This window comes from Galleria mellonella, unplaced genomic scaffold (genome assembly GCF_026898425.1).
Source record: "Galleria mellonella isolate WM207_F2 unplaced genomic scaffold, CSIRO_AGI_GalMel_v1 utg35, whole genome shotgun sequence".
NCBI lineage: Eukaryota > Metazoa > Arthropoda > Insecta > Lepidoptera > Pyralidae > Galleria > Galleria mellonella.
In genome coordinates, this window is record NW_026442082.1 from 3,813,190 (window position 1) to 3,827,509 (window position 14,320).

The 14,320-nt window shown below is 31.1% G+C and overlaps 2 protein-coding genes across 2 annotated transcripts in view; one reads left to right on the forward strand and one right to left on the reverse strand.

The window, feature by feature from the left end:
* Positions 1-2,058, reverse strand: part of LOC113514292 (4-hydroxybutyrate coenzyme A transferase) — a 39,755-nt gene extending 37,697 nt beyond the window's left edge. The window contains exon 1 of the mRNA XM_026898338.3: positions 1,685-2,058. Coding sequence (XP_026754139.1) covers positions 1,685-1,874 — 190 coding nt within the window. The 5' untranslated portion in view covers positions 1,875-2,058. The remainder of the gene's footprint in view (positions 1-1,684) is intronic.
* A 1,228-nt stretch (positions 2,059-3,286) lies between these two features.
* On the forward strand, positions 3,287-14,291 carry LOC113514290 (V-type proton ATPase subunit B). Its single transcript, XM_026898337.3, has 11 exons — positions 3,287-3,458; positions 4,765-4,883; positions 5,573-5,702; positions 6,331-6,462; positions 7,692-7,816; positions 8,953-9,183; positions 9,593-9,695; positions 10,274-10,428; positions 11,196-11,333; positions 12,010-12,138; positions 13,337-14,291. The coding sequence occupies exons 1-11, from the start codon at positions 3,374-3,376 to the stop codon at positions 13,472-13,474; spliced, it is 1,485 nt and encodes a 494-aa protein (XP_026754138.2). The 5' UTR covers positions 3,287-3,373; the 3' UTR covers positions 13,475-14,291.
* The last annotated feature ends 29 nt before the right edge of the window (positions 14,292-14,320 follow it).

Consider the following 14,320-nt stretch of genomic DNA (forward strand, 5'->3'; position numbering starts at 1 on the left):
AAAGTGTATTTCATATTGTCTATGGTGCTGTTTATATGTACAGTTAATGTTTAGTACCTTATTTCTCCATATAAATTCTATAAAAAATAGGTTTTATGTGTTATTATAATTATCATTATTTATATTATCAAATACATGAAGAAATTACAGTATTTACTGTTACCCATCTTAACTTAATGTAATACTTATATAACTGATAATGAGCAGTTAATACATTAGCATATAATGAAAGACATTGATTCTAAACTTAAACAATAAAAAAAAAATGTTTGGGTATTGATGCCCAGTAATATTATTCATTGATTGTGTATCTTTTTAAATATAGAACAATGCAGATTTTAGTTTCTAATTACAGCAATTGTAACATTTATTAATATAATCTGTTACTATATACTGAATACTTATTCTACACTTCATACAAATAATAGACAGTCTTTATTTAAAATAATAGTGTAGAAAATAAAAAAGAATAATAAAATGTATTTTTGTTTACAAAGAGTAAATATCACATTTAAAAAAAAAACTAAATTTCACTAAGTGCCAATACATTTAACAACACCCAACAGAACAAAGAGTTTTTTTTTTATTAAATATTATTTACTTTTTGTATTAATTATCATAAATAATTAAACTATTATTATGTAGTAAAGACTAGAAATTTATATGATAATTGCAACAAATCAAAATTCTTCCAATCCAAAATTTTAATCAAAAAAGAAAAAGTTGTGAGTTTAGAATAAAAATGTTACTATAATAACAAAGCAGGATTTTAGATATTTCACACTAATTCTTTATAAAAATCCAATGAACATTGGATGAGTTAAAGTTTCTGATTTAATTCTAATATGAAATTACAAAAATAACATCTATATTATGTTACATAAGTATACAATGTGGATTTTTCATTTAAAATACAGTGGTATACCTATCTAACTGAGAAACAAAAATAAGGGTTTGTGAATTACATAACAAATTTGTAACTAGATTGTGTCTATGCATAAACTCCTTCAAAAGTACTGACATGTTTTTATATTTTGGTTTGGTGACCACTTAGTCCCTGGGAAACACATTGGATATTTTTTACTGCAGTTAAATGTCTCATTCCCACGGGAAAATACTAAAATCACGCGAAAGACGTCACAACCTGAGCTAGTAGATTAATACGATTAGATGGTGGATAGATTTATGAAAAAGTTAAATGCTGAATTCAAATTTATAATCTTATAATTTTTAACATATTCATCTCAGTAGCTAATTATATGATTTTTTACTACGGAAACAGGTAGATTACCATAATATCACAGTAAACGCCTTACAATGACTAATTCGACATCAAACAATTCTAAACTTTATTTCCTTGTGGATAAAGTTAAAAAGGATACACAGATACTAATAGTGAACTTTAGACCATCTAAATAACTATGACCTGGCAATTGTTTGTTTAATAGCTAGAACCCGTTGATATAATAGGTAGGATTCATACGCTAACAATTATTTAGAGCGGTTACAAAAACATAAAATATTTATTTATAAAAAAAGACGTCTAGACATACGGCTAAGAATAGCAGAACGAATTTCGATATATTTAAAAATATCTAGACGTACCTATATTCCTTGGAACAAATATTTTAATGTTAGTTATGCAGAGTGCTACGAAAATACTGCAAAGGTGTTAAGTACTTACAAGATTGCAAACATTTTTGGAACACTTCTTTTGCTGGTAAAATTTCTGGTTTCCTATCCAAAGGTTGAGATAATTCTTGAGTGTAAGTAAAATAGGTCCTATTTGCTCTAGCACTGAGCAACGCGGCACTGAATCTACTAAAACTTAGACTTGATACATGGGGTATAATAATTTTACCCATTACAGACATTTTGTAGTTATACTTCTAATTAAATATTACTAAAATTCAGTATAGAGGGGTTTTTACTGTAATTTATGATTTAAAATGGAAAAAAGTACATTTAAAATACGACGCTGTTTATTTTTTTTCCAAAGTAATATTTTAAAACCAAAGAAACAACCACTAAACCGGCCGCCGATTACAAACTAAAAAAATTAAAGAATAGACAACAATATTGACAATTTGATGACAGTACACTGACACCCGACAGTTATCGAATATAAAAAAAAAGTGTGGAACAAAGATCGAGGTTTTTAACTTTATGTCAAACAGGAGTAAAACTAGAAAATGTTAATATAGGTGTCATAATAATATATTAGAATATAGTTGTTATAAACACACATAACACAGTAAATTATTGATATCTAATAGCCGGTCTTATTGTAGGTATCTAAGTAATAATGTAGGCGACAATTAATAGGTATTAGAATATACCTTAGATGGTGTACGAAACTGTAAATCATAGATAAAGGTGAATCCGATTTAGTGTTTCTATTTTCAACGTCCATTCCATTGCCTGAAATATTTGGAAAAAAATTTTGAGCACTATATTGGCTGTTTTGTGTTTAAAGGCATTATGTCATATAATACAATATACAACGAAAAATATATATGTATATAAGCGGATTAAAAATAAACTCGCACCAACATAATATTTTTATTTTTATACAAATGACAAACATTTGTAATCTTATTATTTTAATCGCTTTTAAAATACGTTGAAATGAATGATTTAAAATACAATTTTTTATAATTTTCTCAGCCTACAAAGTTTTTTTATTTAACAATAATAAAGTAAACGTAGGTTTTAAAAAAGATACTAATACATGCTTAATTTATTAACAGTAGCTATATTAAAGTTTTATAATTTACAATATTTACTCTATAAAATAATATTATTTTCTAAAGTTATATTAATTAATTTAAAAACGCAAAATTCAGAAAGTATATATTATTTTTTAGTTTACAAGCAAACAATTCAATGCAACTAGCCTCTACAAATTTTGTATAGATTTGTAGTGGCTGTAAGAGTAATTCGTTACAGCCATTTATATGCTTCTTTTAAATTTATATATTACTCTTAGATATTTACAATTATATAATACTTACATTTGTAATCAATAATCTACATTCATTGACTTCTGCACTAGTTAATATTAATTAATTAATTTCGACTTCCGTAAAACAAGACCTTTCAGTAAAATAATAAAAAAAATAGTTAACATGTCTATATTAATTTAAAAACCTACAGTGCTGTGGAGGATACACCACAAATTGTAAACTTTAAATTTTTCTTCAATAATTGTGGGGTAAATTTTTAATTATAATATGGCAATTTTTATCTTGTGATAGGTCACGTGACGGCACGTGAAGGAGCATAGACAATTCATCCATTCGTCAGTTTCGGTTTAGGGGCAGTGGAATTTAGTATTTTATTGAACGGTCTGCCAAAATAGTGAAACTTAAAAATGGCAAAGACCATCTCAGCTTCCCAGGCGAATAAGGAACATGTCCTGGCGGTATCCCGGGATTTCATTTCCCAACCCCGTCTGAGTAAGTGGAATTGTCCATTTTTCTTTACCTATCCATAAAACGTCATTGTCAATGAAATTATCGATTTTACACTCCTCGTCGAGAGACTACTAGGTTTATTATTTGTTATATTAGTGGATTATGTAAAGGATTTGAATTTAAAAAGTATAAAGATATTCAATTAAAATTATAACATTTTTTACTTTGATACACCTTCTTGATGGTCTTGTATGTCTATGTAGGTCCGTAGTAGAGCGTAGATTTGATTATATGTTTATTTAATTTGTAATATTAATCCGATCTGGGACACTGGGTAGTTTTATGCTGTTTAATTTAGTATTATGCTCGGGAAGAAGTTTACATTGGTCATATGACTACTTAATCTTAAGGCCACCCATTAATCACAAGTCTGTAGTACAGATATTACCCAATTACGCCATCAAAGTTCTCAAAAATCTTATACAAATTATTCAGGGTTTCATATCAATGTTCATAGATCCCCGAAGAAACTCAATGACAAATATTTTTTTAAAATCACTTATAGGATTTTCTAGGTAACTATTATTTGAGCAGTATTAACTAATATTATATATAATATTTCTTATTAGTTAACAGATTATAGTTTCCAGATTTTGTATATTTTGTAACCCCTAATCAGATTCCATGATATATATTTTTTGTTTGAAGCAGTTCTGTTGGAAATATCCAATAGGGCAGTTTTATATTTATTCAGTTGTCTATTTTAACATTTACAGTGAATAAAAAAAAAAATAGAGAAAATTGGTACAACATTTTAAAATTACTTATCATAGAAACATTAAAAAATAAATAACATTTAAGTTGCCAATTTATGAGTCAAGCATTGGTAACTATAACTAAATGGTTAAAACTAGATCTTTGTGTAACAACTTGATATTTTACAAATAAATAAATGTCACATAAATAAGGATTAAGTAATTAAAAATTGTAAAAATTAAGAAAAGTAACAATATCACTTTTTCATATCTTTTTGGTCTGTTCTACATTTAAAATAAACAGAAGATCGAAAGTACATTTTTCTTAAAGATAATTTTGTCACATGATTTTCAGGTGATGACATTTTCAATCATTTGCCTATGTTTTGATTTTATAATTTGTCTATCTATCAACTGACTATAGTTACCTTAACCTGCCTAGAGCATCATGATGCAAGCCTTGCAACTAAACAATTATAGCAATATTTTTATTTCCACAGAAAATTTCATAATTTTTTTTATTATACATTCGTAGCAATAGAAAATTTTAGTTTTTTATTAAAACAACAAATAAAACCTGTCTTTGTCCTCAGCCTACAAGACAGTGTCTGGTGTGAACGGGCCTCTGGTCATCTTAGATGAGGTCAAATTCCCCAAATTCTCAGAGATCGTACAGTTAAAGCTTGCTGATGGCACCCTACGCTCCGGTCAGGTAAATATACAATTCTTAAATTAGCATTGATGTATTTTTAAAAACAAATTTTTTATAAATTTATTAATTTTTTTCCTTCTGTAAATTTTAGAATGTGTATTAGGATTTTAAATTAATAATATAATATTTTTTCTTATACAACTTGGAATGGCAAACAAGCTGATGGCCCACCTGATGGAAAGTGGTAACCGTCACCTATAGACATGAGCAATACCATGGACATAACATAATAATTATTATTGTAACTGTATTGTAAGAAAGGTTGTTAGATAAAGGCTATTATTATTATTATTATATAAATACCCTTGGACATATTTCGTAGGAGCATCTAGTTCCAAAGTAGATCTTCATACCAGACATTTTATTTTTTTATTTATATAGGTAGAGATACATACTACTTTAATACTTTTTTTGTAAATATGTACATATTATGAATAGAAAACACCCAGACCAATACAAATAGACATACTCATGAATACAAATGTTTGTGTTCTGTGGGACTTCTAACCATTGAAAGTTGAGACAGGGTCTTTACTGCTCTATCAACACTACCAAGATTGTCAAGCGATTTACATATATGTTGTTATTTCTTTTATTTGAATTATTATTGATTTAAAAAGTAAATAACAGGGCTATATAATTTGGTTTTGCAAACGCATTTACAGCTATTTATTTATTTATTCTATCAGGTGCTGGAGGTCAGCGGCTCCAAGGCCGTCGTCCAGGTGTTCGAGGGCACATCGGGTATTGATGCCAAGAACACACTTTGCGAGTTCACTGGAGACATTTTGCGCACACCCGTGTCTGAAGACATGTTGGGTAGGTGTTCAATTTCAAAAGAATAATTATAATTAGACTAGAATTTGTTTGTATCTATTATTTTTTGTATAACAATCTTCGATTCTATTTTTATACTACTATAGCGACAAACAAGCATATGGCCAATCTGATGGTAAATGCGATTATCGAAGCTTAGAGACGTTGGTAACACCAGGGATATTACGGCCGTGTTGCTGACACTTAAGAAATTTTGGGCGCTTTTCGAAGAACCTCATATAGTAGTATATTTATTCCTTTTTTTTAATTTATTAATATAAGAATATTAATAAATTAAAAAAATGAAATAAATATATTAATTTTTGTTGTCAATCAATAGCCTCAATCTAAAAATATACATGTCAACTTCTAAACTGGCGTATATATAGATTTTCAATCCCCCTTTTATTTCTTTACAGTTTGAATTTTCAAAATTCCTTTAGTATTGTTCACTTACGCCATATAAAAAACCTACCTGCAAAATTTCAAGATTTTAAATTCAGCAGTTTCAGCATCAGCATCCTTTTTGTATATACATATATAGATTAGAATTGAATGTAGTGAAAATTGCTTCATATGTATATTATGTTTGCCACAGATAAGCTATACAGAGGTAATTTCTTTCATACAGGTCGTGTATTCAACGGATCAGGCAAGCCTATCGACAAAGGTCCCCCAATCCTGGCTGAGGACTTCTTGGACATCCAGGGTCAGCCCATCAACCCCTGGTCTCGTATCTACCCTGAGGAGATGATTCAGACTGGTATGTTTTTATTATAATAATTTGTTTGTGACTGGAAGAGATTTCTTTCTTTTAAAGATAAGTCCATCTTTGCTCACATTGTGAGTGATTTTGAAGTGCCATTCTCTTTACCTATTTCTAAAATGTATACGAGGTCTGTCCGGAAAGTTCGTATAAAAGTGTTCTGGAATGCGAGAAAGAGGAGTGGGGAGGCCAGGTAAGCGCAGGACCCCTTCCTTATGTCCCTAACAATGCTTCAGTTCTGGTCTGACCGCCGTGCGGTGCGAACTGGCTTGTCACGCCATCTGTGAAGTTACCTCTTAACGAAACCCCGTCGGCATGGAGCCCGCTTCCGTTGAAGAGCAGTGCGTCGTAATCAAGTTTCTCTCGAAACTCTGCAAGAATGGCCGTGAAATTTTTGCCGATCTCAGAACAGTTTATGGGGATGATGCTGTGAAGGAACCAACCGTCCACAAGTGGCTAAAAAGATTCAGAGAGGGCCGAGAAAGCGTTCAAGTTGATTGTTTTTTTCGATGTTCGGGGGATTGTCCATCAAGAATTCGTCCCTCCAGGCCAGACAGTTGATGGAAAATTCTACGTCGATGTGCTCAGACGCCTCAAAGCTCGTGTGGCACGAGTTCGTCCAGAATTGGCGCGAGAGGGGCGTTGGATTCTTCACCACGACAATGCCCCTGCCCACACCTCTCTTGTTGTCCGTGAGTTTTTGAGTAAAAATTCCATTACGGTGACCGAACACCCCCCCTATTCGCCGGATTTGGCCCCGTGTGACTTCTTCTTGTTCCCAAAAACCAAATTGGTACTTCGGGGGCGGCATTTGGGGGACATAAATGAGATAAAAAAAGCTAGGACGGGGCAGCTGAGAAACCTACAACCAGAGGACTTTCAAGGAGCCTTCTCACAGTGGAAACGGCGTTGGCACAAGTGCATTATGTCACAGGGGGAGTACTTTGAAGGGGATAAAATTGATTTACCTGAATAATTGTAAAATAAAATTTTTAAAAAACTTTTATACGTACTTTCCGGACAAACCTCGTAGTGTACTTTTTACTTAGTACTTTTACCTATAAAAATATATGTTTAGTCACTTGCTTATGTATTTTATCCTTAAGGAAATGTCCACTAATAAAACCAGATTTTTTGTTTATACTATATTGCATATTTTTTTTAATATTTGAAAATGGAATAGAAATCTAGTTTACACTATGATATGCATATTTGTTCCCGTTCAGGTATCTCCGCTATTGACGTGATGAACTCAATCGCCCGTGGGCAGAAGATCCCCATTTTCTCAGCTGCCGGTCTGCCGCACAATGAAATCGCCGCCCAGATCTGTAGGCAAGCTGGTCTGGTCAAGGTATGATATCCGTATTGATATTCGTATTAAACAGGGTTAAATCTAAGTTATTAGCATTATTAAGTTTTCATATTGGATGTCGCAATTATCTGTTAATTTTCAAAAATAAATGGTTTTTAATAAATCTGATTATTTAAAAAGTGTTCTGTTTACGAACTAAATCGTTAATCTCACAATTATATACATATTAAGATGTCACTGAAAATTTGTTAATTAATATAGCTTTTATAGGTAAAAGATATATTAAAATTAGTTGAGGGGTTTTTAAGTTAATTCATATCGACCAACAATAAGTTATTTTTCCTTTATAATATTGGTATAGATTTATATGTAACATATTCTATAAAATTAATCAATTATTAATTAGTTCCCCATACGACCACTTTTTAAACAATCAACCAGAGGTATTGAATATTTCAAAAATTTTTTTTTGCAAAAAATTTTGGTATGTTATTGCAATATTGCCATTCTTCCTTATGAACACTCTTAGATGAGTGTTCTATATTTGAAACTGAACATTTTCCCAAAAGATTTATAGATTGAAGTAAAAAATTCGAGCCTCTTATACTACTACGAATCCATTTGTTAAGTTAGTGTGGGATTTTAAAAATTTTTTTGTTTCTCTCGTTGGACTGTCCTGTGAATTCGAAACAACGTCCAGCCGTATTTGTTTCGAATTCGCTGTGACCCACGGTTTTGATCTTGTATACAAAACTTGGGTCGCAAAGTGTACTAAAAGTTAATTTAGGTCATCATAAATTTTTTATACCGAATTATTTTTTATACAACTTAGAATGGCAAATAAGCTGACGGCTCACCTGATGGAAAGTGGTAACCGTCGCCTATAGACATGAGCAGTAGCATGGACATAACAGAGTATACTGTTTCGCCCATGATACCCCCCATACGTTGCCATTCCTGAGGACTCAGGTGTTATTCTTCTGTACCCTGTAAATTCACGTCACCCTTCAAACCGAAATACAGCCATGCAAACACAACTGCTTCACGGTAGAAACACGAATGGGACAGAGGTACCCAAGCAATCGACTTTTGTACAAAGTCTCCCTCTGGTGAAAATCAAGAATCCGAATCAAGAATACAGGTGCAGCTAGTAATTTCTATTTGTAATTTCTCAGGTGCCAGGCAAGTCAGTCCTGGACGATCACGATGATAACTTTGCCATTGTGTTCGCCGCTATGGGTGTCAACATGGAGACTGCCCGCTTCTTCAAACAGGATTTCGAAGAAAACGGATCCATGGAAAATGTGTGCCTCTTCTTGAACTTGGCAAACGATCCCACTATCGAGCGTATCATCACTCCTCGTCTGGCTTTGACTGCGGCCGAGTTTTTGGCCTACCAGTGTGAGGTAATATAGAAATTTATAACAGAAAACTTATCAATTTTTTGGTTACATTTTGTTATGTAATTGTGTCATTTTTTGGGGGAGACAGTAAATAATTTTCATTCGTTCATTTATTGTCTTCTCATAAATTATGTGAAAAAAGTAACTGTCACATATTTCGGGGATTTTGAGAGATTTTGAACCTTATAAAACGAATTATCTAAATGTTCATTTGAAAATAAAATTATTTATTATTGTCTATGGTTGTATGCAAGCTTTTTTAAATTGACACTTTTTGTTATTCTATTGCTGGGTTCAAATTTTATTTGTTATGAAGAATTTGCAAGTAACTTGGTAGTTACAATTTTCCGTTTCTATATTTGTGAAAGCCTTTTTTACCTATCTTAATAAAGTGATGTATTATTTGTTGTAGAAACACGTCTTGGTCATTTTGACTGACATGTCTTCGTACGCTGAAGCTTTGCGTGAAGTTTCTGCCGCCCGTGAAGAAGTACCGGGTCGTCGTGGTTTCCCCGGTACATATTACATCATCATTACAATATTTAGTAATAAAAAAAAAATCCACTTGTATGGATCCATATCTTAAGAACATATTTTTCCTTTGCACCACTTATTTCTCCTTACTGTAGAGCCCACACTGACTATAGAGCTAAGCATCGTTTTTTTTTAATCTTTTGACTGATTTAAAAAAAAAGTAGGTTCTCAATTTGATTATATTTTTTTTTTTGTATATGTTACGTGACATCTTCGAAAATTCAGAACTATTTATTTATTTATTTCTTATTGCATTCCATAATATAATTAGTAGATAACAATTTCGACTTCAATTATGGACCCTGTTGGGCACAGCAAGTACGAGAGAGGATTTTATAGGAGGATTAGAACTATTTTACTCCTGTTTTGGTCGCACATTAATTCAGTCAAGATTAAATCCTTTTATGCAATATTTTTTTTTATACACATATATTTATTACTTCGAAATCTCTATTTTACATATAAACATGCTCTGGTACATTATTTTTTATGAACTTTTTTTGTTTGTAAAGCTTTTATAAAATAAGTTATAAATACTGAAATATTTATAATTGCACAGGTTACATGTACACGGATTTGGCGACAATCTACGAGCGCGCCGGACGTGTAGAGGGCAGGAACGGGTCCATCACCCAGATCCCAATTCTGACTATGCCCAACGACGACATCACCCATCCTATTCCTGACTTGACGGGTTATATTACCGAGGGACAGGTGAGAGCTTGTTTTCAATCAACTTCTTAAAAAGAAGATTCTTGATTCTATAGTTTCTTTTTTGTAATATCTTTGTCAGTTCTGGATCGATTTATATTATTAATTTGTAATTCATAGTTTTGTGTCATAAAACTAAGAAAACATTTGTGTAACACTAACAAAACAACATTCTTTTTTTATATATACTGAGCTATATAACTGTAATTGGCCTAGTATATTTAATAATAAAATAGAAAAGTAAAAAATATTGTAGAGTATTAAAAAAATGAATTGGTGATTTTCAATTCTATGATATTTTTTGTGTGAATTTTATGCGATATCTGCTTAATTCTGGAGGTCTACCATGAAATGATATTTCTAATTTTCGGACTCAATTTCATGTTTTTGTTTATACTGAAATCGGCTTAGTAAATAAGCTTAATGTTTCGTTAGTCATAAATCCTACTATATATAAATCATATTAATCATAATTATATAAATCATAATAAATATTAAAATATCCTTCTTTTGGACTATAAGAGTCCATTATAATATTTTGAAACAGTATGTATTATATAATTTTAACAAAAATTTTTTGTTACGTTCAATGCCGAAATTTCGAAAAATATTTTATGGTAGGTACTCTGACTTTTTTGGAATTCAAAATTAATCAATGAAATCAATAGTAGTCAATACTATTTGTCACGCTTGGAGCTTACATTGATTTCTTTCGTAAAGAAATCTCTTATATGTAAAGTCTTCCTGTAGTAATACAAGTTTGTTTACAGATCTACGTAGATCGTCAGCTACACAACAGACAGATCTACCCGCCAGTGAACGTGCTGCCATCTCTCTCCCGTCTGATGAAGTCCGCCATCGGCGAGGGCATGACCCGTAAGGACCACTCCGACGTTTCCAACCAGCTGGTGAGTATCATTACTAGCCTATATTATATGTGTTCTTTTTTTTTTATTATTTTGACAATATCATGTTTATTTTTTATATTAATATTATAAAGAGGAAAGATTAGTTTGTTTGTTTGTCTTTAATGGATAAATTTAAAAACTATTCAATCGATTTTTAAATTTCTTTCAAGCTACATTAGCTTTATATAGGTGAAAGAAATTTAAAAGTAGTGAAGTTAAAATCAGTGAGTAATACAAGCTATATAGTATTTTCGAAAATTCTGTCTACTTGTGTGAATAATGGATAAAAATAAAATGGCCACCCTGCCTGCGTTATCGGTTTACATTGGCGGGATACCAGTGAGATATGGAGACACAGTGGAAATACAAAAACTAAATATTGCATACATATATTGTAAGAATAATAATGAAATTATGTAAGAATACACTGTGGTGAACTGTAGTGTATTTTTGTTGCTATCTTTATAATTTTTTTTTAAATAAAATTAAAAGATCTTGAATTTAATCCATAATATTTAGGTAGGAAGGTCTACATATTAGGATAAATTAGATAATTTATTAAGAGTCACATGAAAAAATGATATTTTTTAATTTATCCTAGTGTTTATATAGTTTGCTATATGTATATTTCCTAGTGTTTATATAGGAAAGTACATAATTTATTGTTGCATTCCAGTACGCTTGCTACGCCATCGGCAAGGACGTGCAAGCGATGAAGGCCGTCGTCGGTGAGGAGGCGCTCACGCCCGACGACTTGTTGTACCTCGAGTTCCTCACCAAGTTCGAGAAGAACTTCATCACGCAGGTGGGTTAGAAAAAAAATTGTTTAAAAAGTAAATTAAAAAAAGATAGGGATATTAAAAAAAAATACAACAAATGACATCGGGAAATTATGGTAGAGTATAATGGTTAATTGTTGCTGTAACCCATGTATGTATATGCTTTGATAATGTAAATGCTATGAAAGTATACTTCATATCCTGAGCAGATAAAAACATCGTTATGAAGAGCATCTTAAAATTCCTTGTAAGTGATGACAAGGTTTAGCAGTGAATTGAAAAAAAAAAAGATGACCATAAATGATCATAGCGGTCGAAGTGTTAGATTTTTCTGCTTGAGAAAGTGCATTTCTCAATAATAATAAGGATTTTGTAAAAGATGAATCCTGTGATAGTATTTTAGGAATTTTAGAAAATTAACCTGCCTTATAGATATTTTTGGATATTCAAGATTTTACCTTTAGATTCTCCATATAAGACATTCCAACACTTTTTAATAAACTAATTTAATCATTTATATAAGTATAAGATAATTTTGACTTTATTCCTTTTCAAGGTCGAATTCACCAAATTGAGAGATGAGTGATTAAAATGTTGTTTAAATTGACTACATTTTTTTTAACATTGAGTCAAATATTACAATTAGTCTATTAATGAAAAATGTAATGTGGATGTCGTTATTTTGTGATACTTATAATAAAAATAAGCTTTTATTTGCTGGAATTAAATTTTTTAAGAATTTAAAAAGTAATATTGATTTAGAGAGAGAGAGGCCTGTATTTAAATTAGATACGACTATAATTTTTAATTAATCACCACTGCTGATCTTTTTTAATTGATTTCAAAAATAGAAGAATGTTCTCAATTCAGTGGTAACTTTTTTATTTGTTACCTCATATTTCAGTCATTTGTAATATTTTTTTTTTTTATCTGAAAGTATACATTTTCAGATTGGTCCCATTGAAACTTTATCACAGTCAATTCAGCAGTTTAATTTTTAAATTTAAAATAACTGGTTTTTGATGTTATATTCCTGTGTGAGTGTATTGGAAGACAGTAAAACTCATTCAGTTGGTGTAATAAATAAATACATATTTTTTGTAGAACACAGTCTTAATTTTAATTTTTATAACTTCATACAACTACTGGTTTCACCGCAAGGGTGAAACCAGGAGTAGTATGTGAATTATAATTATTGTACTATTACATGATATTGTTATCCAGGGTAACTACGAGAATCGCACAGTTTTCGAATCCTTGGACATCGGCTGGCAGCTGCTCCGTATCTTCCCCAAGGAGATGCTTAAACGTATCCCTGCCTCCACCCTCGCGGAGTTCTATCCCAGGGACTCGCGTCACTAGAGCCCTCCATGAACTCATAAGCGGTCTCCTGCCAACCCTCTCGCTCTTATACAATACGCCGAAAGGGCGAGCGACAGCAAGCACATCGGCCGTTCTTGGTAACACCAGGCTCCCACGTGGTTTTATGTCCTAATCGTAAACTCCCATAGATTCTGTTTTTAAATAATTTTAATTAATTAGCTGTCTCTTCTAAAAAAGTATAAATACTCTATGGTCATGATTTTTGAGGTTGCATTTTTACACCATTAGGACGTAGAGCCACGGTACATTGTAAGATAATATAAAAATATTGTTTATTATAGTAAGTTGTTAATAGTTTATTAATGTATTACATGTATTACGATCAAGTTACAAAATTATAAACAATCGTGTTGCTATATTGTCTATGCTAAGTAATAGATATTGTAATCACTAAAAGAATGTTGCCGTCTCGTGTATATAATTTCCCAATAAAATAGTGTTAGTTTGTGTGGTAAATTATTATGAATATTAACGGATTAGATGCCATTTTTCCTTTGGTGCTTTCAGACACATTGAAATGATTATTATATTATCTTGTATACAGCACAAATTGTTGAGATGTGTTCAGTCATATGTAATTGGAATTTGTTAAATGATGTGATATGATATTTTTTTCTTTATGACAGTCAAATAACTTCTATTTATATGTAAATAAATCAATAGATACATAGCCGAGTAACGATGTGTTACATTCCAAATTACTTTCCTCGTTCACTTCAAAGCTAGATATTTAATTCAGTGACTAAAGTGAATTAGGATACTGTTATTTTCAATGGAAATAAAGTATAGAAAGTTATATTTATTTTATTGGTGTTTTATCCCCCA